This window comes from Simochromis diagramma, unplaced genomic scaffold (genome assembly GCF_900408965.1).
Source record: "Simochromis diagramma unplaced genomic scaffold, fSimDia1.1 OVJJ01000773.1, whole genome shotgun sequence".
Classification (NCBI taxonomy): Eukaryota; Metazoa; Chordata; class Actinopteri; order Cichliformes; family Cichlidae; genus Simochromis; species Simochromis diagramma.
The window spans coordinates 126,398-148,842 of record NW_024386807.1 but is presented as its reverse complement, the minus strand read 5'-3'; the positions used below and the strand labels follow the sequence as shown (position 1 = coordinate 148,842).

The 22,445-nt window shown below is 50.1% G+C and overlaps 3 protein-coding genes and 1 non-coding gene across 5 annotated transcripts; 3 read left to right on the top strand and 1 right to left on the bottom strand.

The window, feature by feature from the left end:
• The first annotated feature begins 1,105 nt into the window (after nt 1-1,105).
• Nucleotides 1,106-4,998, top strand: slbp2 (stem-loop binding protein 2). 2 transcript variants are annotated; one of them, XM_040027053.1, is made up of 9 exons: nt 1,106-1,237; nt 2,452-2,613; nt 2,715-2,795; nt 2,924-3,004; nt 3,184-3,327; nt 3,414-3,584; nt 3,679-3,841; nt 3,965-4,091; nt 4,466-4,998. In XM_040027053.1, the coding sequence occupies exons 1-9, from the start codon at nt 1,185-1,187 to the stop codon at nt 4,522-4,524; spliced, it is 1,041 nt and encodes a 346-aa protein (XP_039882987.1). In that variant the 5' UTR covers nt 1,106-1,184; the 3' UTR covers nt 4,525-4,998. The 2 variants fall into 2 exon arrangements, with proteins under 2 accessions (XP_039882987.1, XP_039882989.1); XM_040027055.1 differs by lacking the exon at nt 1,106-1,237 and adding an exon at nt 1,340-2,018.
• A 651-nt stretch (nt 4,999-5,649) lies between these two features.
• Nucleotides 5,650-19,403, top strand: fam53c (family with sequence similarity 53 member C). The gene is given in 6 exon segments (XM_040027051.1): nt 5,650-6,141; nt 8,941-9,290; nt 12,869-12,926; nt 14,128-14,375; nt 14,377-15,141; nt 15,552-19,403. Coding segments are annotated over 4 exon segments (1,305 nt in total). The 5' UTR covers nt 5,650-6,141; nt 8,941-9,290; nt 12,869-12,919; the 3' UTR covers nt 15,837-19,403.
• Nucleotides 19,404-19,704: 301 nt separating this feature from the next.
• On the bottom strand, nt 19,705-21,010 carry LOC120730627 (heat shock protein beta-11-like). The gene has a single exon (XM_040027052.1). The coding sequence runs from the start codon at nt 20,916-20,918 to the stop codon at nt 20,271-20,273; it is 648 nt and encodes a 215-aa protein (XP_039882986.1). The 5' UTR covers nt 20,919-21,010; the 3' UTR covers nt 19,705-20,270.
• Nucleotides 21,011-22,291: 1,281 nt separating this feature from the next.
• On the top strand, nt 22,292-22,364 carry trnaa-agc. The gene has a single exon. It is a non-coding gene; the product is annotated as a tRNA-Ala (tRNA).
• The last annotated feature ends 81 nt before the right edge of the window (nt 22,365-22,445 follow it).

The window sequence follows — 22,445 nt, the reverse complement described above, 5'->3', positions numbered from 1 at the left end:
GATTTGGTGACTGATTAAACCTGTTGTGATATCAGAGTGATGACAGATTTATCATACCTCACAGTCCACACTCACACAACCAATATCCATTTATCAGCCTGTCTGTGGGACTCAGCTGCTCCCGGGGCCCCCTGCTGGTGTGGGGGACCTGAGCAGCTCTTCTGTCTGTGCGGTGCTGAAGACGCAAATGTCTAATGTGATAAATATGGATGATTAAATACTGTTTGACTGTATCAGTGATAGGATGAGGAAACTGGCTCGCTATGATATTCTGAATAAGATGAAACAGGAGAAACAGGCCTGACTGCAGCACTGATCTTAGAATCAGCCATAAATATGTTTCTGACTTTATTTATTGTTTAGAGCAATAAATTTAATGTAATTCCTGAAATAAAAAACTGTTTATCAACGGAATTTTAAAATAAAACAAATCAGGGACCAGCTGGAGCGTAACCAGGTTGATTTTAACACTTAGAGTCCCCCGAGAGCAGCAGTGCCCAGCCTTCTACCTTTCTACCTTTAAAACCCGCCTTCCAGCCAAATGGCTGGTAGGCTTTTAGCTAGGCTTTAGCTTCAGCCAAGTGGAAGCTAAATTGTCTAGTCATTCATATGTAAATTAGGTTGTTATCTGGGAATTCTGGAGGGGAGTGGGGGTGTGTGAATGAGGGGGTGGGGGAGCTGCTAAAAGCTGTGAACTTCCTTTTGTGTTCGTCTTGATGCATTCTCAATCATCCAGGGAAATAAATCTCCAAAAGTCACCAACTTGGAGTGTTTCAGTTTGCCATCTTAGGGAGAAATCAACACACATGGGTGTATTTCCTTTGTTGCTGAGATTTATTGATAAAAACAGTACAAAAAACCAACCATTTGTACACATATTTACAAATAATAATAAAAAGTGAGTGAGTACATTTCAACATTTTCAGCAATCACTCACAATCCTGGCACTGCCATGGTATCTGTAGTCTGCATTTACCACATGTGTATCTGTAGCAGTGAACACATCGCACAGTGGCATGATTGTTCTTGCATTTGTGTTTGACCTGACACATGGCTCTTTTTCCAGGGCTAGGTGTGGAGCGCTAAGGTGAGGCCCCGCCCTCATCGCGGCCCCGCCCCCTCCGCTCCAGGTGCCGCTCATTAAAGGCTGTGAGAGCGGACCGACGTGTTCTGTGAGTCCGAAGATGTCCGCGAGCAGAGTGGAACCGGCAGAGCAGAGCCCGCCGCTGTCCTCCAGGTACGAGTCTGTCCTCACCTGCAGCTGAGCTCAGCCAATCACAGCTGGGATTCTTAGCTCAGGCTGCACCTGTTCGTGTTCCGTTTGTTTGGCGTCTTTGTAAAGTTGAGCGGGCCGAAGCAGCTGATGTCTGTGAGACGGAACAAAGCCGAACCGCGGCTTCGTCTCGTGTGGTTTCCGGCTGTTTGTTCTCTTTAAACACGCGCTGGGTCTGCGCTTCGTGACGTCAGCTCTCGGTATGAGCTCGCGGACTCACCTGTGTTCTCTGTACCTGCAGCGGCCCCGGGTCTTGCTGCCAGGCTCCCGGTGTTGTGCGAAAAACTGATTTCCAATGTTTTTGGTGTTTATGTGTAATGTCACTACGTGTGTCGGTGAACACGGTCCTGGCGGCCAGGTTACCCTTAAAAAAAGACTTTTTTTTTTTTTTTTTTTAACTGGACAGATAAAGGTGAACTCAAGACGCTGCCAAACACTGATTGGTGCTTCCAGCCTGTTACAGGAGTGCTGTTTGTGGCTCAACATGACTGGATGCCATTCATGAGGAAACGTCTCGCATATTATAGACCAACAGCTTATTTTTGTCAGTTTAAATACGAGCAGTGAGTGTTTGGCGCACGCCGCCTCACAGACTGGAACCTCTGCACTGACTTTAAGCACACGCGTATCTTTAACACTTAAACTCTGAAAGCAGCAGCTCGAACCTGTGAGTCAGTGACGAAGGACCTGAGCTGTGACCTCGTGATGTCCAGAAATGAGACTCGTGACGAGGCTGAGCTTGCAGGTGAGCAGGGACACACTCGGGACGTGTGGTCGAGCTTTGTATAGTTTATTGATATGAGCTGTTCCATCAGTCCACTGAAAACATCTGTAACATCTGCATGCTGAGACTGGGGTGCTGACGTCTCAGGATGAGACTGACAGACGTGTGACCGCTCGCGTAGCGACAGAAACAGGAAATGATGTAGTTTCTACATGGTGCTCGTCCACAAACAGAAACCTGGGCTGAAAGCAGGGGGGAGGGGGTCTCCCGGGACTCGTTGGCCTGGATGAGTCCAGGTGTGAATCCTGAGTGCTTAACCCCCCATCATCATCACAACGACTCTGACGAGGGGAGGGGGGTCAACGACCCTTCGAGGGCTCTGAATCGCTCAGTGACCTGAGGTGAGCTCGTCAGTCTCACCTGGACTCTCTAAACCGGGTGTGTCTGCTTGCAGCTTCCTCTTCAGCCCGTGGTCGTGTGTCTGCGCGAAGGGCTGGTCGGCGGCCATGTGGAACAGCCTTTCTGACCCGGTGCTGACCACCACCGCCTCGGGATGCTCCGCCCCCGAGCCGTGGCTGCTCCCCGGCTGCAGCTCCGTGTACGACAGCCTGGTCAGGTATGAAATTCTCCTGCAGAGGGGTGGGGTCAGTGTAGCGTGGCAGAGACGGCGCCCTCTGCAGGCCGTGGTTTCTCCTGACGCCTTTCTCTTCTTTGCAGTAACGTCTCTCCGATCCCGTCTCCTCGTGGCGCCGGCGGCATGCGAGGACAAGAGCGAGTCATCAGCGGCAAACCACGCAGGTATTTGGCTTCTTTAATCCAGGCTAACGAGCCGTTATCAGGATCAGCTAATCCTGCGCGGACCAGTAAACGTGGACTGAAACCTGAAGGTCGCCACAGCAGGTGTTCATGCAGCTGTTCTTCCTCAGGTCCTCCATCCTGGAGCGCTGCATCCTCAAAGTGTCCACGAGCAGCGTGGCCGTGGGGACGGACGACGTGGACAGCAGGAGGTGAGAACGAGGGACATTCAGAGGTTCTGGCCTGCTCTGTGCATAACCTGCATCAGGTGGCGGTAGGCCACGCCCCTGAGCTGTGTTGGCCTGTGGCGTTGCCTGCAGCACTGCACGCTGCTGGAGCCTCTTCTTCTCTGGGCTTCTGTGTTCCCTGTTTAATTTGTCGCTCTGTGAAGGCCCCACATCAGCCGCTGTTACCCCCGCCTGCCGGACCCGACCAACACGGAGACCAACGCCGCGGTTCTGAAACGGCGGCAGAAACAGATCCAGTACGGCAAGAACACCAGCGGATACCAGAACTACATCCAGCAAGTCCCCAAGTAAGAACCCGGAGCATGACGCCGAGAATCGGACGACGGTTCTTCAAACGTCGACGCTGACGTCTGGTTTCTCTCCTCCTCCTCAGACACCTGAGGGATCCTAAGCTCCACCCCTCCACTCCTAACAAGTACAGGAAGTACAGCCGGCGCTCCTGGGACATGCAGGTGCGTCTGTGGAGGCGAGCGCTGCACCTGTGGGACCCTCCGGCCGGCGCCCAGCCGGATGCCGCCGACACGCCGGACCCCGTGGAGCAGCTGTAGGTGGAACCCAGCGCCAGTTGACATTTATCCAGAAACTGATCCTCGTCAGCTGAGGCCTTTCTGTGACATCATCAGTGTTTTCTCTCTTAGGCAGAGTCAGCTGGAGAAGATGACCTCTGACCTCTTTGAGAATGTTGGAGACGAGCAGAGAGAGAAGGAGACTCCAGCATCCTCTAAAGTCTCCTCTGTGTCTCCTCTGCTGGCCGCCACGCCCTCAGCGCTGCCTGGAGCCTGGGCCGTCCCCGTGTCGCCGGTAATCAGTCACCAATCAAATTCTTCGGCTCATTAAAGATGCGTTAACTTTATTTAACGTCCTCTGTAAAACACAACATCAGCTGATCGGTGACTTTATTTATTCCTGTTTGTTTCTCTGCAGCTGGAGGCGAGCCGCCGGGCGCTTCGCTCTCCTCCAGGCCTGAACTACTCACTCAGCAGTCAGCTGACCACCGATGACAGCATGACCGACTGGCTCCACCTCCTGATGGAAACGGACCACGGCCAAGGTGAGGTAACTCAGCCAGCAGGGGGCGACTCCTGAGGGTGAGCCTGCTGGCTGGTTTGGGGCGGGGCTTGGTCAGATCCAGAGGTGGGAAGTAACTAAGTATTTGTACTGAAGTAGAATTTGCAGGTGTTTGTTTTACTTGCACGGTTCGTTTGGCTTTGCACACAAATAGGAGCCACTTTTACTCTGAGTACTTTTTACTGGAATAAAAAAGTCGAAGCGGTCCTGAAGTACAGACTGTGGGGACATGAGGTCACATGAGGACTGACGCTGTGGTTACATCAAACCTGCTGAGGCAGGCGATCGGGGTCTTGTTCTGTGACATGTGCTCACTTCCTGTTTGTCGGCTCACCGCCATCTTGTTTCTCTGTGCAGACTCTGATGACCAGCAGGTCCCTGTGTTCTCCGACCAGCTCCTGTGGAACCCGTACTGACCACCCGACGCAGTCCTCGCCCTTGTTTCCTCATCGTGTCTTTTTAAATGTGTCTGAAGATTAACTGAACGACCGCAGGGATCCGATTGGCCGCCACCCCCCCTCCCAGGTGCTGAGGTTTCCCGGCTGCTCGTGAACGCGTCGTCAGGGCGGACAGCTGAACACTCGGATGCACCTGAACGTTCGACCTCATGAAGCACTCCTCACCTGTTCTGCACTCATTTCTGTATCGACTCACTTTGGTGTCACTTTGTTGTCTTTGCTCCACCTTCACCTTCGTGCTCTGCTGTCTGGCTCAGGCTCCTCCCCCCCCGCACCGCCATGTTTTTTCTCAAAAACGACCCCCTGCTGAGTGGAGGGGAGCGGCCATCTTTGTGTTTGAGTTTTCTTTTTACTCTTCCTACTTTTTTTGCTGCTTGACTGTCAAGAGCAAAGCTGAACCATGTGATTAATAAAGGCGTAAATAAAGTGTTACTGATCCACAGGCTGACTCGTTCTTCTTCTACTCTCCATAAAAGTGTTGGACATGCAGAGGTGTTCACTGAGGGTGTGCAGCTGTAAGAACCTGGACTCCAAACAAGTTTGTCTTCTCTGTCCCATCAGAATATCTGGGTTGTTTGTTTTCACAGAAAATCCTTAAATGTGCAGAATAAGATGAAGCGGCTCGTTTAAATCTACTTCTTGCTTCTAAAATGCAGCTTTGAATAGAATTAAATTTTTTTTTTTTAATCCATAAATGATTTTTACTCGGTCTGACTATCCACGCATTTTATCAGGTTTTACGTGTGTGGTGTTTGTTTTTAAAAGTAAACCCTAAAGATGAACTCCTTATTTCTAAACTAGATTTTAACTCTAACAGTTTTATTTTAGTTTTTCAAATTTATTTTCAATGTACAGTTTATTTAACAAAGTCTTTTTGCTTCCTCTTTGTTTTTAAAATATTCAGATTTCAAAAATGTAATATTAATAGAATCAATTTTTAGTTTCAACCACGTATTTTTATTTATTTTTAGTCTCTACTCTTGTCTTCACCATTTTTACTCAATTTTCGTTATTTTTAATGTCCCGGTGTCTGCACGGTTCTCCGAGGTTCCTCCGGTCGGGCCCGGTCCGCGCACCGTTTCTGTGGGTTTGTCCTTTAACGCGAGCTGTGGCTGTAAACAAGCCTCCGCGGACTCCAGCTCCCGTCATGCCCCGCGCGGCAGCGTTCTCGGAGATTCGCCCCGGGTTCGTGCGGCAGGTTCGGCTGTGCTGAGCGGCGGCACTGCGGACCGGATCAAAGGATCAGACGTAAATAAACGGCAGGTGCCGGTGATGCGCTGAAGCCCCGCCCCTCCTCCGCTGGCACCGTAGCTGTTATTTATGAATGCCCGCCGCTCACGGGCGTGTGCGCGCGCAGTTCTCGTTATTATTATTATGTTTTAATAACGGAGACCGGACACCGATCCAGGCAGATGTGCGGCTCAGTGCCGGAGCCTGCGATGCCCGCTCCGCGCGGTTAGATTCCCGCTTCGGTCCGCTGTGTTCGACGATAATACTGGGTCGATACACCGAACACAGAGCCGTTCGCCGGCCCGCTGCAGCCACAGGAGCCGCCTCACCCCGTCAACCGACAAGGTAAGCACTGCGCCGGGCCGGAGAGAGCGGGACGTGTGTCCGACTCCGTCCCGCAGCATCCCGCCGTGTGTCGCCCCCCTCTCGCCGCTCCGGGAGCTCTCGGGCCGGCCACACGCCGTCAGCACCGCTGTTCCGATCGCTGTTGACGGCCTGCGGTGGTTCTGCTGAGCATGGGCCTGTGAGGGGTCCGGTGTGTGCGGACGGCCCTGGCCTGGGTGATGGCCGGAGGCGGGACAGACACCGGGAGCATCATTGATGTTCGTGGGTTGTTTGTGACACCATTAACGGCGGCTAACGGGTCAGCTAGCAGCTAACCCGTTAGCCGCCGTTAGCTACTAACTGCCGCCCTGTTCGCTGCTAGCAGCCCGGCACGGGCCCCCGGAGCCCGGGAGGCGGTGGAGGAGGCAGAGCCGTCACTCAGCGGCTCCCATCCTCCGAGCAAGATGGCTGAGTTTATTGTGCCGACCTTGAGCGGAATAACGGGATGACTTGTTATTTATAGCAGCGAGCTAACGGCTCAGGTGAACTGCTGGTGATGTAACGGTCCGCCGTCATAACACAAACCGGGGTTTGTGTTTTTTTTCATGGAGTAACCCTCCGCAAACACACCGCCCACCGGGCCGACAGGTACACGGGCGGAAAGCATCCCTCATTAAAAGCAATGGGATGCTTAGCCACAAGCTAACAAGCTGTCGGGGGTGCCCGCCGGCCTCGGTCAGCCCGGCTCGGCTCGGTTCGGCTCACGGTCATCGGCATGTACCCGGAGCCGATATTCCCCCAGCAGAGCCGCGCTAACCAGACCCCGGGGTTCCGCCCCGATGACGGGGTGATGGTCCCCTGTTCTTGGCCCCTGACCTGGTTTACAGGAGCCCCAGGGGGTCCACGAGTAACGGAGTAACGGTACTCAGTTACAGCACTGATGCAAGGCTGCAACTGGAGAGTAACGACATGAAGGAGTGAAACTGTTATTGTTATTATTATGAGTGTTAACTGTGTGACATAATAATTAAAGTCTAATTTCATGCGATGAGCGGTCCAGACTAATCTCTGGGACCTTGTATTCCTTTTGAGGTTATTTTTGTGTAATTTTGTTGTCAGGTTTTTGTTTTTGCTCTTTTTGACATTTCTTTTCCGATTGAATGTCCAGTCCTGGCTCTTGCTGGTTGTTATGTGGGTATGCCTCGTGTGTTTGTTCTGCAGTTTTCCTGCGTGGCTTTGGGGGGTCTGGGTGGTTTTATGTCGCCTCGACGGCGGTGCAGGTGGTTTGTAGTCTCTGTGAGCTCCTTTTCACACTTTAGTCTTTTTTGTTGTTGTTTTTGTCGGGTCTCAGATGCGCTTCCTCCAGTCGTTCATGGTGGTTTCTTCAGGCTGTTTGGTCGTAGCGTCTTTGAGGCCGTCTTTAGTCTGTCAGTCGTTTCACTCTGTGGATGTTTTCGTGGGTCTCTTTTGTGCTTCGTCTCTGTCCACGGGGGTCTTCTTCTTCTTGATGGCGTCTTTTTGTTTTTCGGTGTCTCTTATAGGGGTGAAAATGAAGAGTTTATTGATTGTCATTCTGAGGTTATTGTCTCCACCATCACTAATTGCACTCTGTGTGGTCAAATATTTGTGCATGTTGGAGCAATTTCCCCTCTTTGTTGCGGTCAGGTCAGCAGTGGTCAGCGCCGACACACACACACACACACACACACACACACACACACACACACACATGAAGAGAGAGAGTATGCATAGTATCCAAACAACCATCATAATTCATCATACAATGAGAACACGACGAATCAGCAATTGACAATGACTAATTAATATTCTATTATTGTATATATTGTTTGGAGTTTAGTCTGTTACTGTTGCTATTTTTACCATTTCATGTTGGAGCAACTGTAACCCACATCATTTCCTTAGGGATTAATAAAGTATTCTGATTGGTTCAGGATGACCTGCCATGATCCAATCACACGTCTGCTTACCTGCATCTTTTGTTTCTCTTCCTCTTCTTTTCCCTTTTTTCTAAACTGAGCACCTGATGGCTTTGAACTTTTCTTGTCCATCTTGGTTTTAATTTTGCACTCCAGTATGAACACAAATCCCCCAACCCGAGGATCAGCACAACATAACCTAACAGACCGACACCTTAGTTCACAGATTCACTTTGTCTAAGGTGTGTTTCTGGGATTTCACACAACCCAGGATTCAAAACATGAATCCATGATGGGTTTGGATTTACAACATTATGAAATGTGCTCTATTTGGAAGCAGCAGGTCTTCCTCCCCTTTCGACGGGTTGTGTGAGCACAAAGCAAAGAAAAAACACTTTATTTGCACAGCGAGGGACAATAAAGGATATTTCAGTTTCTATTGTGCTCTACTGCAGAAACACGAGCAGGTAGCTGAGCCTGGCTGTTTGCTACCTTCAGGTGAGGCTGTGGCTGCTGTGCTGGGTTCTTCGTTAGCTTAGCATTAGCACGGTGTGTGATGCAGTCTCCACTTTAAACTAGAAAAGTCAAAGGAACGTCCGTTTACACGCTGCAGACCTGTTTTCCTCCTCTGACATGTGAACTGCAATCAGCTGATTGTAGTGCAACCAGAACTGATAAGCGGGATCAATACACACACAGACTAACAATTCCAAACAGGGACTTGACTGTGGGACTGGTTCCCAGTGCTGTTTGTGGTCGTCTTTTTTTTCTTGTGTTTTTCCTGTTTCTTCTCAACATCAGCTGTTTGATGCTTTGTTCCTGATAGAGTTGTCAATGTTTTTCAGCTTAACTTCACCTGCGTGTGTGTGTGTGCCTTTTCCAGGTGTGTTGCTGCAGCAACGGCTGACAGATGATGCTCTTGTGAGAGTGGGTGGGGCTACGTGGCCCTGAGGCCTTAAGGAGGAGTCTCAGCCCTAAGCTCCTCCCCTCTCTCGTCCCGAGACAGACCAAACGGACGGACACACAGACGGCCGTAACTCTCCCCTCCCTCCTCCTCCTTCCCCCCTCTCTCCCCTGTTCTCCCCTCCACCTGGCCCCTCCTCCTCCTCCCGGCCACCCTCCCCTGTCTCCCCCCTCGTCCCCTGCCACCATGCTGTGGTCACGCTGCTGGTGGAGAGCCTGAGGAAGCAGACTCTGGAAGGCGACCCTGCTCAGCCAGGGGACTTGTACCTGGTGAGTGGCACACCTGTAGCCTCACCTGTGAGGTCACTGTCACACCTGCAGAGCAGAGACAGGAAGTGTACTTTTGGTAGCGACAGTCTGAACGCCGTCACGGCCCGTGTGTTCACTGACAGTCAGGATACTTTGATACAAAGTCAGGGTGTGAAATCTCACCACTGGATGTCAGTGGATTGCAGATGATTCCTCCTAATTCACGTGGACAATCCTGCTACGGTGGCCACTGTAGGACACAGCCAGCTGCTTCTGCTGCTGTTTGTGGAAAGTCCACACTTGTCTGCACACTGTGTTTAAACATATTTGAGTAATATCAACACTTAGCAGTAAAGCAGGAGTAAGAAACTCTCGTGTGTCATCAATCTTAGTCCAAAGTCACCTCCAAACCTCCGATGACGTCCATCTGTACTGAGAGCTGCTGTTAGTGAAACTTTGCTTGAAGTGGCCTCTGACACTTAGTGAATAAACTCTCATATGATGTGTGACTGTGTGTCACAGACATGTGATTTTAGGCCACTAAACATGGCGTAACGTTAGATTTAGAGCAACTGTTGGTTTTGTTTAGCTGTCAGCTGTTTGATGGTGCGGACATGTCTGTTAAATGTCCCACTGCAAGCGAACACCTAAAGCTCTCTGCTCTCTGCATGTGTGTCTGTAGCCACACATGTAAAGGTGCTGCACAGAGTCTCTGAGGTCCTTCAACATCTGTCGGACAATGCTCAGGCGCTAGAAACGATATAAATTTGGCCAACGATAGAGACTTTGACTATATCGCTCTATCGCGATAGCACATGTTGATGATGTCATCAAGCTGCGCCTGTTTTGGTCGAAAGCATCACAGCGGCTACAACCATTATCATCTGCAAATTATGCCGACAGTCACAGCAAAGAGATGAAGCACTGTTGAAATATGGGGAAAGCCAAAAACTGCGCTTCCTCCACTTCCATAACATCGATTCATTAATGTTGAATTCTCTCGCAGCTGCTCTGTTCCCATGTTGTTGCAGTATATTAATAACTAACCTCGTATTGTGGATGAATGATCTCAGTTGTTCTCCTGACTGAAGTTTGGCCCGTGTATCCGGTTGTTCAGTCTGACGTCACTAGCCGTGTCTGGACCTAAACTCCGCTGCAGGTCGATATATCAAACGATCACTATGGCATTACTGAGAGTTGAAAAACTGTCTAAAGTCTTTCATCTTTAATAAAATGATCAGCGTTCTGCTCTACCAGGTGTAACAATTGAGTTTAACATCCAGGCATCCATGAAAACGGAATTTATGACATTTAACGGAGTTAGAAGTTAGCAGGACGTTAGCTCGCTAGCTTCTATCTAAATACAATATAGCATGTCCTGACTGCGGGGTTTTGGAAACAAATTAAAACGTACAGCTCTGTTATCACTTCCAACATAAATGAAGACAGAAAACTAAACAGCAGTGACGTTTGTAGGGTTACTGAAGTTGGGCTAGCTGGTATATAATGATGTGCTACGTGACCGCTAGCGACACAGCTATGTTAGCATAATATAAACAAGCTAACTTTTTTTCCACTCGATAAAAGTTAACGTGAGTGTTCTCGGTGGTCAGGAACAAATGTAATCGCATGGCAGGATGCTGTAAAAGGACCAAACTTCAGCCAGGAGAACAACTGAGATAATCCATCCACAATACGAGGTTAGTCATTCATATACTGCTGCATGGGCTGGGCTGTAGCTACATCCTAAGGTTTTAAAAACTGAGCTTAAATAAATGATTAGCGGTAATAAAAGCCGAGGGAGGTCAACAGTGATCACTGACTGTTTTAGGAGCTTTTTGAGATTAAATAGAAGAAAATACAAAACATTAAACATGTTAACAACACAAAAGCCATATTAAACGCAGACTACTTTAGGCCCGGAAGTAGGATTCGTAGCGTCATCACTGAACAACCGATTGCATCCTGCTATGCGATTGCATTTGTCCCTGACCACCAGAATCCCTCACATTAACTTTTATCGAGTGGAAAAAAAGTTGGCGTTCATCCTCCAGCTTCACTGTGCTAATGTTATGCTAACATAGCTGTGTCGCTAGCAATCACGTAGCACATCATTATATACCAGCTAGCCCAACTTCAGTAACCCTACAAACGTCACTGCTGTTTAGTTTTCTGTCTTCATTTATGTTGGAAGTGATAGCAGAGCTGTACGTTTGAATTAGTTTCAAATATCTCTCAGTCAGAACATGCTATGAAATGTTTAGGTGGAAACTAGCGAGCTAACTTCCTGTTAAATTTAATAAATTCTGTTTTCATGGATGTTAAACTTAATTGTTACACCTGGTAAAGCAGCAACGCTGATGATTTAATTAAAGATGAAAGAATTCAGACCGTTTTTAACTCTCAGTGTTCGTTTGACTTTGGGACCTGAAGCTGACGGAGTTTTGGACCCAGATTACTCCGCGAAGCTCCTGACTACGGCAGCCGTAATGCTCTGACAATCCATCCAAACATTTTTAACAGATTTCTGCAGCCAAAATCGGTTCGAGGTCAGTAAGCACAACCAGAATTCATACATAAGGCACCCACTCGATTTTTGAGAAAATTAAAGGATTTTAAGTGTGGAAAATCCGTTATACAGAAGAAAAGAATATATCGTGATTATATATCGTTACCGCACGTGCTTCAAATTATATCGCGATATGAATTTTAGGCCATATCGCCCAGCCCTACTCAGGATGTTCTGTCCTCTGTGCTGTTGCATGCTGGGACAGCAGGTTGAGGGTCACAGACGCTAACAGACTCAATAAACTGATCACGAGGCCAGTAATGTTGTGGTGATGGAGCTGGACTCCGTTAGGGTGGTGTCGGAGAAGGATGTTGTCCAAGATAAGGAAAATGCTGCACAATACCTCCCACCCACTCCATGACATGCTGGCCAATCACAGGAGCGCGCTCAGGGAGAGACTGAGATTACCCACAATGCACCACTGAACAACACAGGACATCATTCCTGTGGACATCTCTGTACCATCCATCTAACACACAGTGAGGTCGTCTATGGTAAAGTAAGGTTTTACAGGTTACATTGGAGCTGTTTCTTATATTTGTAACATGTTATTGTATTAGTCTGTTGCTGTTGTCATGGAGAGACTGACCACATCATGTCCTCAGGGAGTAATGAAGTACAACAACACAATTAGGCTGAACGGCCCAAAGCAGAGCAACATGGCGGCTTCCACAAACCAGCAGCCGCTCACGTGTGATTTTCATTCATTCTGATTTTATTATTTCAGTTCGTCAGCTGACACAGCTCACAGGAACCTTCCTCCCTGCAGCTGTGACTCTAAATCAAACCTTAAACCTGAAGATAATCTGACCTGAGTCGTGTGTGGAAACAGCTTCAGTTACAGCTGAGCTGAAGTTCTGAGCAGTTCTGCAGGTGGACACCAGGTGGTGCTGCAGGTCGCCTCATCTCCACTGAATGCGCTGCAGCCACAAAGGACTGTTGCTGCCTTCAGCTTAAATCCAGGATCAAAACTGGAAAGCAGGAATATTTTTATGTTCTCAGAGCTGAAACTCTGATTCTGGTCTTTCAGTCCCTGCTGGACCCGAAAACCCTCGCAGAGTGCTGGCCCCCAGATGGCTTGATGCCTGGTGAGTTTCCTGTTTCCCTGAGTGAACCCTGAACATCATGAACGTGTGTGTAAGAGGAAAGAGTGTGTTTACCTCAGGCACTGTTCCTGCAGCGTGTAATTATTTACCTGTGTGTGTGTGCGTGTGTGTGTGTGTGCGTGTGTGTCTGTGTGTGCGCGTGTCTGTGTGTGCGTGTGTGTGCGCGTGTGTGTGCGCGTGTGTGTGCGCGTGTGCACGTGTGTGTGTGTGTCTGTGTGTGCGTGTGTGTGTCTGTGTGTGTGTGTGTGTGTGTGTGTGTGTGCGCGTGTGTGTGCGCGTGTGTGTGCGCGTGTGTGTGTGCGCGTGTGTGTGCGTGTCTGTGTTCGTGTGTGTGTGTGTGTGTGTGCACGTGTGTGCGTGTGCACGTGTCTGTGTGTGCGTGTGCACGTGTCTGTGTGTGTGTGTGTGCGTGTGTGTGTGTGTGTGTGTGTGTGCGTGTGCGTGTGTCTGTGCGCGTGTGTGTGTGTGCGTGTGTGTGTCTGTGCGCGTGTGTGTGTCTGTGTGTGTGTGCGTGCGTGTTTGTGCGTGTGTGTCTGTGCGCGTGTGTGTGCATGCGTGTCTGTGTGTGTGTGTTTGTGCGTGTGTGTGTTTGTGCATGTGCGTGTTTGTGTGTCTGTGCGTGTGTGTGCGTGTGTGTGCGTGTGTGTTTGTGCGTGTTTGTGTGTCTGTCCGTGTGTGTGCATGTGCGTGTGTGTTTGTGCGTGTTTGTGTGTCTGTGCGTGTGTGTGCGTTTGTGTTTGTGTCTGTGCGTTTGTGTGTCTGTGCGTTTGTGTGTCTGTGCGTGTGTGTGTGTGTGCGTGTGCGTGTGTGTTTGTGTGTCTGTGCGTGTGTGTTTGTCCGTGTGTGTGTGTGTGTGCGTGTGTGTGCGTGTGTGTGTGCGTGTGTGTTTGTGTGTCTGTGCGTGTGTGTTTGTCCGTGTTTGTGTGTGCATGTGTGTGCGTGTGTGTGCATGTGTGTGTGCGTGTGCGTGTGTGTGCGTGTGTGTTTGTGTGTGCGTGTGTGTGTGCGTGTGCGTGTGTGTTTGTGTGTCTGTGCGTGTGTGTTTGTCCGTGTTTGTGTGTGCATGTGTGTGCGTGTGTGTGCATGTGTGTGTGCGTGTGCGTGTGTGTGCGTGTGTGTTTGTGTGTCTGTGCGTGTGTGTTTGTCCGTGTTTGTGTGTGTGTGTGTGTGTGTGTGTCCTCAGAGAGCAGCTACTGGCAGCTCTGCCCTCCCTCCAAGTCCGGCCTGCAGGGGGGGTTGCTGAGCTCTAGTTTCCCGCCCGGCCCCTCGGCGCTGGTGCCGCCTGATGCTCACCTGCAGGAGGGTGGCGACCCCCTGGACGGGGCCCCTTCTCAGCCGCTGCCGCAGCACCGCCCCCTGGCGCCCAGCACCTCAGCGTCCGAGCTGTCCCTCCCCGGAGCGCCGGTGCCCCCTCCGGGCCCTGGACCCCCACCCCCCCCCTCCTCCACCACCCAAACGACACTGCCGCTCGCTGTCGGTGCCCGAGGACCTGTCGCGCTGCCGCTACACGTGGCGGCCCAGCGCCTCGCGGGTCTGGACGCCCGTCAGCCGCCAGCAGTGCCACGGTGGAGCAGGGGGAGGGGTCACGGGGGGAGGGGTTGCCGGAGGGGGTGTAGGGGTGGGAGCGGCAGGGGGCGGGGCCTGTCCTCTCCGCGCCCCCAGCTCCTCCCTGAACTCGTCGCTGCACTCCTCGTCCAGCCCCACCTTTTTTAGCCTCGCGCTGTCGCCGGACTCGCCGCTACCGTGGAGCTTCCCCTGGGACCCCAGTGAGGCAGCGGCGGGGGGAGGAGCCTGCTGCTGCTTCTTCCCCTCCCCCTCCTCTTGCTCCTCCTCTCCCTCCCCACTTCACCCGCCCCCGCCTCCTCAGCGGCGTTTCTCCCTCTCGCCGGTGCTCATCAGAGACTCTGCTGCCTCCACCTTCCTGCCCCCGCCTCCAGCGCCCAGCCAAGCGGCAGCGGCGCCTCCACCTGGCTGCGTCACGACGGTGGGCGGCGTAACCGCGGGCGGCCCTGTTCCCGCCTCGCCCTCATCGGCCTGCAGCACGCCGTCGTCTCTGCGCCGCAGCCTCCCGCCGCAGCTACCGCGCTGCCACTCGCAGCCATGTGACCTGCTGCTCCTCAAACCGGGTCTGAAGAGACGCCGCGACCCCGACAGACCCTGCGCCCGGCCCGTCCTCGACTTCACCAAGATGACACAGGTAATAAAAACACGCCGCTGGTTTGTTTTCAAAGAACTGAACGGTTTACTGATCGACAGGCGAGCGTCCAGTCAGTCAAGTTATTTGTAAGCACACAGCGAGGGCGCTGAGCTGCCAAACCCCAGATATTGGAGGGGAGTTCTGGACTTTTCCAGAAGGACAAACGAGGGTCGGAGGGTCCACACGGTCGATCTCAGATCGATCATTTACATTCAAAACGTTTAACGCCATCGAGTCTGTCGAGTTCTTTCTAAGTAGATCTGACAGTCGTCAGCGTGACAGTGAAACGAGAGTCCATGTTTCCTGAAACTAGTATTAGCTCCGCCTCTGTTGCGTTATTGGCTGTTCAGGTTGTGTAACGCTCAGACTTCGAGTGGCAGATTTACAGCTGTGAATGTTTCGTCCCGCAGACGCGCAGCATCGACCCGCAGTGTCTGGAGCGTGGCGGCGGCAGGCTGGCCTGCGGCGGCGACCTCTGCATGGGCATGGAGCCCTTCATGGGCGACTTCCGGGGCTCCTGCTCGCCGGCCGAGTGCCTGGGCAGGACCAGCATCGGGCCGCTGAGCGAGAGCGACGAGGAGTGCCGCGAGGACGACGAAGGAGAGGAGGAAGCAGACGAGCGTGAGGCGGCGCAGCAGGCGGTGTTCGAGCGGGACTGTACAGAGCTGGACTTGAACTTAATAGAAGAAAACTGACGTATTTGTAAATGAAGGCTGTTCTCTGTTCTTTAGTTTTATTTTGAAATTGTCTAACCCCCCCATCCCCACTTCCTGGACCGCCACCATCTCAACACTCGGCGCCTCCTTGCCACCAATCAGCAAGGCTCTCAGGAACAACACCTTCTCTCATTGGACGAGCTGATCGACACGACAGTGATGATGTGGCTGCCGCCGTTAAACGCTCACCCGGAGCCTGAGGCGCCGTCGCCCGACGCTCTGCCTCTGAGGCACAGAGTTTCCTCGCCTCAGGCCTTCGAGCGCCATGCCGCAGCAGCGTCCTGAAACAGCATCACCACGCCGACCTCGCCGACCCGAACCAGAACAGAACCCCGAGCTCGTCTTCCTGAAACGTTCGAGTACGAAACGTGTCAGGTGACGTTCAGGAAACTAAAATATGGATCAGGTACCGAGGAGAAACATTTAGTCTGAAGGGTCCCGGGGTTAAAGGTTAAACTTTGCACTGTAGTGTTCAGTGCCACAGGGGGAGGGGTCATCACTTCCATCACACGAAAAAGAACCAGAATAAAAAGCGAATACGTTTGTAAATATATTCAGAGTTCCACCGACTCTCCAGGAGAGCTGTGGTACCGCTGCTCCGCTGCAGCGTGAAAACATCGTCAAGGTCAGAATAAACAAACCGGGGTTCAATCTGCTCTGACCTCTGACCTTAGAGAAGAACGGGACCTAGACTGAGCGATATTTCATCCGTTCTGCTTCAGGCTCCGTTGTAAACGCAGGTCGGCGTTTCACTTGGACGCCGTCCCGTTTCACAGAGGCGACGCTCAGCGACTCTGCGCTCGTTCCTGAGGCGCTGCCGTTTACAATCGAGCGTGTTCGCTTCATCGTGAAATCTGATGTCACACACACACCTGTCCGGTCACGTGACCTCGGCGTGGTGATGCGTTCAGGCTCCCGGCGGCCGTGCTGAGCGCCGGCAGCCACTGATGCTGTTGTTCACCTGAGTGTTCACAGATTCCTGCTGCACACACCCCAAAACCACTCCCCGTGTGTGTGTGTGTGTGTGTGTGTGTGTGTGTGTGTGTGTGTGTGTGTGTGTGTATTCATATCTTTGTGGGGACCGTCCCCTCGACTTTGAAGACATGTTTGAGACTCAGAACGTGGTTTTAGTGTCAGGGTTACAGTTCGGCTACGGTTAGAGAAAGCATTATGTCAGTTATGTCCCCACAAGTATATGAGTAACCGTGTGTGTGTGTTCTGGCACTGACGTCACAGTCCTGGTGGTCATGTGACTTGTATCCAGACAGTTTGAAGTTTTGGGCAAACCAGTTGAAGAAAGCGAGCTCGATCCACATGAAGGAGTGGACACGAGCTGATGCGAACAGACGTCGGCGTAATGACAAACACTTTGACACATTAGGCTAACACGGAGGGGGTGGGGTTTATAACCCACTCGGGGCCATAGACTCCCAGCTCACCTGTGTAAATCATTAGTATTATCAGGGGCCTCTTTGACCGACAGGTGCTGACATGCTGTGTGGGTAATTGTACTAACAGACCATCCAAGAAGCCCGAGCTCCAGTTTTTTGAGGAAGTTGTCAGGACAAAGTAAAGTACGTCTCTAATATTTGGAGTGCACGTTGCCTCTTTTCCTTCTGTGTGACTGCTGGACTTTATGAAGGTTTGTCCCAGCAGGTGTAGCTGTTGGTGTACCAGTCGCACACGGTTGGTTTGGTTACAGGTGCAGTGTTATAGGTCAGCGAGAGTTTTCTGTGTTACAGCAATTACACATTTCTGTGAGTCTGGATTCAGTCTGGATGCTCAGAAACATCGTGCGCTGTGAACATGGAAACGCTGGCTGAAAAAGTGACTTTGCTCTCATTCTAACTTGAAACCCTCAAAAACACAACAAAAACAGTCCTCTGAGCGTCCACTTCATTCTTTACAGTTTTGTATGTGTCACGTTTTTGTGTCGTGTGCCCCACAAAAGCTCAACGCAGTAACTATATGAGACTTGACTTTGTTATGTGTTACACGTACGTGACGCTGGGGGAGAAAACAAGTTAAAGCTAGTGTGTCCGCTCTTTACCGTTTCCATTATTTTAAAAAAACATCGTTTTGCTCCAAGATCTCAGTTAAACAGCTGCACGCCACCATAAACAACAAACTGTTAATGCTAAGCGCTAACTAGCCAAGCTTAGCAGAGCAGCAGTAGCCAGAGGAGTATCTGATAAAGTCACGTGGGTAAATTTAATGAAGTAAACTGAGAGAGTAATGCAAATGTTGTATTTATTTCAAAACACGGTGTAATATTTATTTATTTTGTTAGAGTTTAAGACTAAGGTTTAGTTTGGCTCAAACTTTAGCAATACTTTAGCTTGTGTAGTTACTGCGATCTGCCTTTAGGGGGCAGCGCTGCAATCTCATTAACAAATAGTTTTTTGTGGGTTTCAAACTCATCGATGATGAAATGCAAAGTTTCACTTTTTGTGACAGTTTGTACATTTTCGTGTCACATGAAATATCTGCTGGTGATTCTGTGTTAGCACTGATGAAGCCAGTATTTCAAATTTTCAACATATTCAGAAATACAGTCGTCTTCCTCTGATGCTTCACGTTTATGCCTTTAGCATGTTACCTTGGCATAAAAATATAGAAGCACAAGAATCTTAGAAAATGTTGGATGGGTTTCACTGAATTCTTTAAACCAACGACTCCCAAAGTCCAGAGTGCTGAGGCCCACTGCAAAACCACAATCTCACATGGGCCTCTAAAGGTTAAATCCTCATCCTAATAAAGTGACAAGAGTGATGTATTACCTTGAAATAGCACTTAAAAACTTAAATAGCACACACTGTTGGCTGTACATTGTTAATGCTACCCAGGCATATCACAGTTTATGGCTAAGGTGTGGCACTGGGACACAAACTTTAATACAAGAGCTGTAAATTTAGGCGAGAGTAATGACTAATATCACAAACAGCCTTTTATTATTTTTGTTTATATGAATATGTTACTGTACACACTTGTAATTTTCAAACTGAATTTCAATTAATGATGCGGCCTGCCTACAATATCTTCATAGCCCACCAGGGGGCTCCAGTCTGCATTTTGGGAGTCACTGATTTAAACAATCATTATGAACTTGAATTTGCATTAAGAAATTGTGTTTATTCATTAAAGATGTTAGGATATATTCATTGAAGATGATTAAATCACCTAACGATCATGAAAAACGCCTGTGACACGAGAATAAATTGGCAGAGGTACGCCAGGGTGCTACACGTTTAAATTAAAGTTGTGATAGGTGTCACTTAGAAAGTCCTGATCAGTGCTGAAGGTAAGAAAAAAACAAGGCTACAGGTTAATTTTCCCCAAACTTGTGAAAGGAAAAACCCTAAATTCATACTGTGTCCCTGTAACACAATTAAACACAGTGTCCCCATTACACACATAGGAAAGCACACACAAACACACACCCTTCCCACCCGCCTCCTGGTTTGGTTCGGTTCTGTTGATTGGTCCATAACACTCAGCATAAGCCTTAAGTAAACATACTCTATTATTCTGTAAACATTAAAAAGAAAAAAAGACGAAACTAACAGAGAAGAAAAGGAAACGTGTACTGTAGCTGTTACATTTTTAGTCCTTCTGTTCATTTTCTGCTGTTTTTCTTAATATTTCTAATCTGATGTCTGAGCACGGCGAGACTGTCGTCATGAACGCATCGTGTTTGAAAAAAAAAATAAGTGAGAAAAGCTCCGTGACGAGGAGGAGGAGCCGTGTACAGAGTTAGCGAGAGTCTCGGACATCTCTTGTCTTTTAGAAAATGTTTTTTATTGTATGTGATTTCAAAAAAATGACGACATGGCAATTTGAAAAGCAGTTTGTGAATAAATTAAGTTTATTGAGAATTATTTTACAAAGAAAGGGGAAAAACTGGTGTCTCGTGTCTTTATTCGCTCACAGTCGCAGGTTAAAGGAGCACGCCGCCAGTTCATGGACGGTCCAGGAAGCACATGCAGGTTCAGTTCTTATTAAAAATGGGTTAACAGCAAATGTCAGGAAAATGTTGAAGGTTCTTTAACTTCAACTCAATCAGCAGCCAGATGTTTGGAGCTCAGACGGGTGTGTGTTCAGCCCTGACACAGAAAACGTGTGCCAGAGAAACCAGTTTAAAAGAACTTTACCAGTGCAGAGAACAGTGATGAAACCAGTATCTGGGCAAGGTGCGAATATCTAAAGACTGTTTAATAAAGTATTAGTGCGGGGGTGGGGGGGATCAGCTCCATGTCGCCTCCGTCTGGCAGATAAAGCTGCACCAGGGAGACGGAGGCGCTTCACTGTTCACGTGTAGGTGATGAGTCATCGCTGAAAGCTAAACTTGACAGTTTATTACAAACAGTGAAAAACGTCCCCGTAAAACTACAGACCAAAGACTGCTGGGAGGCTTCAGTTTTTCTCTGTGGGGGTGCTCTCTGAGGTGGGGGTGCCGCTCCCCTCTGCTCCAGCGCTGGAGGAGGCGGTGACGGCCGGGGCTGAGGTGAAGCTGATGGGGACGATCCTCTCCTTCCCGTCGTTGGCGGGGTTCTCCCGCGGCGCCTGAATCTGCAGCTGGCCTCCCAACAGCGAGCAGGTGACGGCCTCGGGGTCGACGCCGTCCGGCAGGTCGAACTCCTGCCTGAACTCCTGGCACTTGTAGGTGTAGCAGCCCTTCCCGTCCTCCTGCTTCTTCTCCGTTCTGCCACTCACCCTCAGCTTGCGGCCCACCTGCTTCACCGACAGCTCCTCCGGGGAGAACTCCTTCGTGTCCAGGCTGAGGGCAAAGGTGGTGCCGTCCCTCCCCAGTTCCTGGAAGGCGATGGGCTTGAAGACCCCCGTGCAGGAGGATGTCTGATCGATCTCCTCAAAGATCTTCTGGTGCAGCCTCTCCATGAACTCGATGCTCTGCTTCATCTCCTGCATGTGACGGATCATCTCCCGCTCGATGTGGTAGAAAAGCGGCCGGGTCTCGGGCCACAGGCTGCGGACGGGCCAGTGCAGGTCCAGGAAAGGCGTCATGGCGGCGGGGGACATCTGGACGACACTGGGGCACAACATCCTGTTATCGTGGAGGTGGTGGTGCTGGTTTGTGACGAGCTGCTTCAGTCTCAAGTCTGTCTGCCTGATGGCCGTCCTCCCTGCTGTTTATATACGCTGACCACCGCCCACACGCACCCACCCACGGAAAGTTCCAGCTACATTCCTGTGTGTGTGTGTGTGTGTGCGTTCACCTGCTGTATAAAGACCATGACTGAGTCCTGCAGCAGAAATAGAACAAAGCTGAGATGTGTTGGCATGTGGCAGCTGAACACACACACACACACACACACACACGCCTGTATGTCTGTCTTTGTGGGGATTAATCATGACTCACCACAAAAACAGGACATTTGAATAAAGGCTTATTTTCATGGGAAATAATATGGGAATAATCATTTTCATTATTTCTAATGAAAAACATAAAGAAGACCTAATATTAGATATGGTGATAAGTCTTTGTACAAAAACAAACTCGCCCAGGAAAAGTGTCCAAACATGAGAAAAGTCGCGTGAAACAGTCCCAACATCAGACTGAAGTTTCTGTGTGTAATCGTCTGCTTTTATAGAGGCAAAAACAGTCCCCGTGTGAATACAAGGACCCAGTTTTATGGGTTAGTCCTGACATGAGACTAAAGCTGGTATTTTATGAGAAGAGGGTCCTCACTTGACAAGAAACGGTATGAGGTAAAGTACACAGAGCTGTATGTCATAAGCAAAAATGATCAAGCTTGAACTGAGTAACGGTCGATGTAGCGTCACAGGGTCAAATGTCCTCAGAAAGTTTAAACCTGACACAGATAGATCACACACACACACAGGAAGTCGAGTTTCCACCAGGTCTGTAACCATGATCTTCCCTGTGAGGCCCTGTTCTGGCTGTAACCATACCTGGGTCCCCACTTTGCTGCTTTGTGAACTGTAGTAAGGGTGCCGAGAAGCTGGACTCGGGGCCAGCATGGAGACGGGCAGCGGTCACGCTCTTTGTTCTTCAGCTCGGCTCTGCTGGCATCAGCGTTACTGCGGCTTACATCCAGCTGTTTGGGGCTCACCTGGGAAGCGCCCGCTCTAACGTTTAATGACGCTGTACTGCGTTAATAACAGCTGTTTCAGCCGCCTCTGTTCGTATTTCTGTTAAATGGATGTTTTTAAACCGTCTCACAGTTTAAAACGCTGCTGAGTGACGTCAGCCTCCGCCTTTATCCTGTGAGCAGATCGCACTGAGCTGTCACCGCCATCATTTCTATTTTTGCCTGCATTTTTTCCGCTCCTCCCACCCTGCTGTTTCCCGGCCAATCACACGTCAACATGAACCTAATCACGTGTCAGCGCCTCAGCTGACACGTGGCGTTGAGCTCTTTGAATAGGACGTTTCCCGTATGCTCGCCGTGAGCGGGGGATTAGCTCAAATGGTAGAGCGCTCGCTTAGCATGCGAGAGGTAGCGGGATCGATGCCCGCATCCTCCACGTTTTCTTACTCCTCCGTGTTTTAGTCCCTGTGGATCTGTGCCGCCCGTTGGACTCTGACCCGCGCGTGGATTTCGGTTT

What these genes read in the sequence shown, in the direction of transcription:
- slbp2 (XM_040027053.1), top strand. Translation starts at nt 1,185, where the DNA reads ATGTCCGCGAGCAGAGTGGAACCGGCAGAGCAGAGCCCGCCGCTGTCC. An exon ending in GACGACGTGGACAGCAGGAG is followed by an intron (nt 3,005 to 3,183) that starts GTGAGAACGAGG and finishes CGCTCTGTGAAG; the next exon opens with GCCCCACATCAGCCGCTGTT. An exon ending in GGAAACGGACCACGGCCAAG is followed by an intron (nt 4,092 to 4,465) that starts GTGAGGTAACTC and finishes TTCTCTGTGCAG; the next exon opens with ACTCTGATGACCAGCAGGTC.
- LOC120730627 (XM_040027052.1), bottom strand. Translation starts at nt 20,918, where the DNA reads ATGTTGTGCCCCAGTGTCGTCCAGATGTCCCCCGCCGCCATGACGCCT.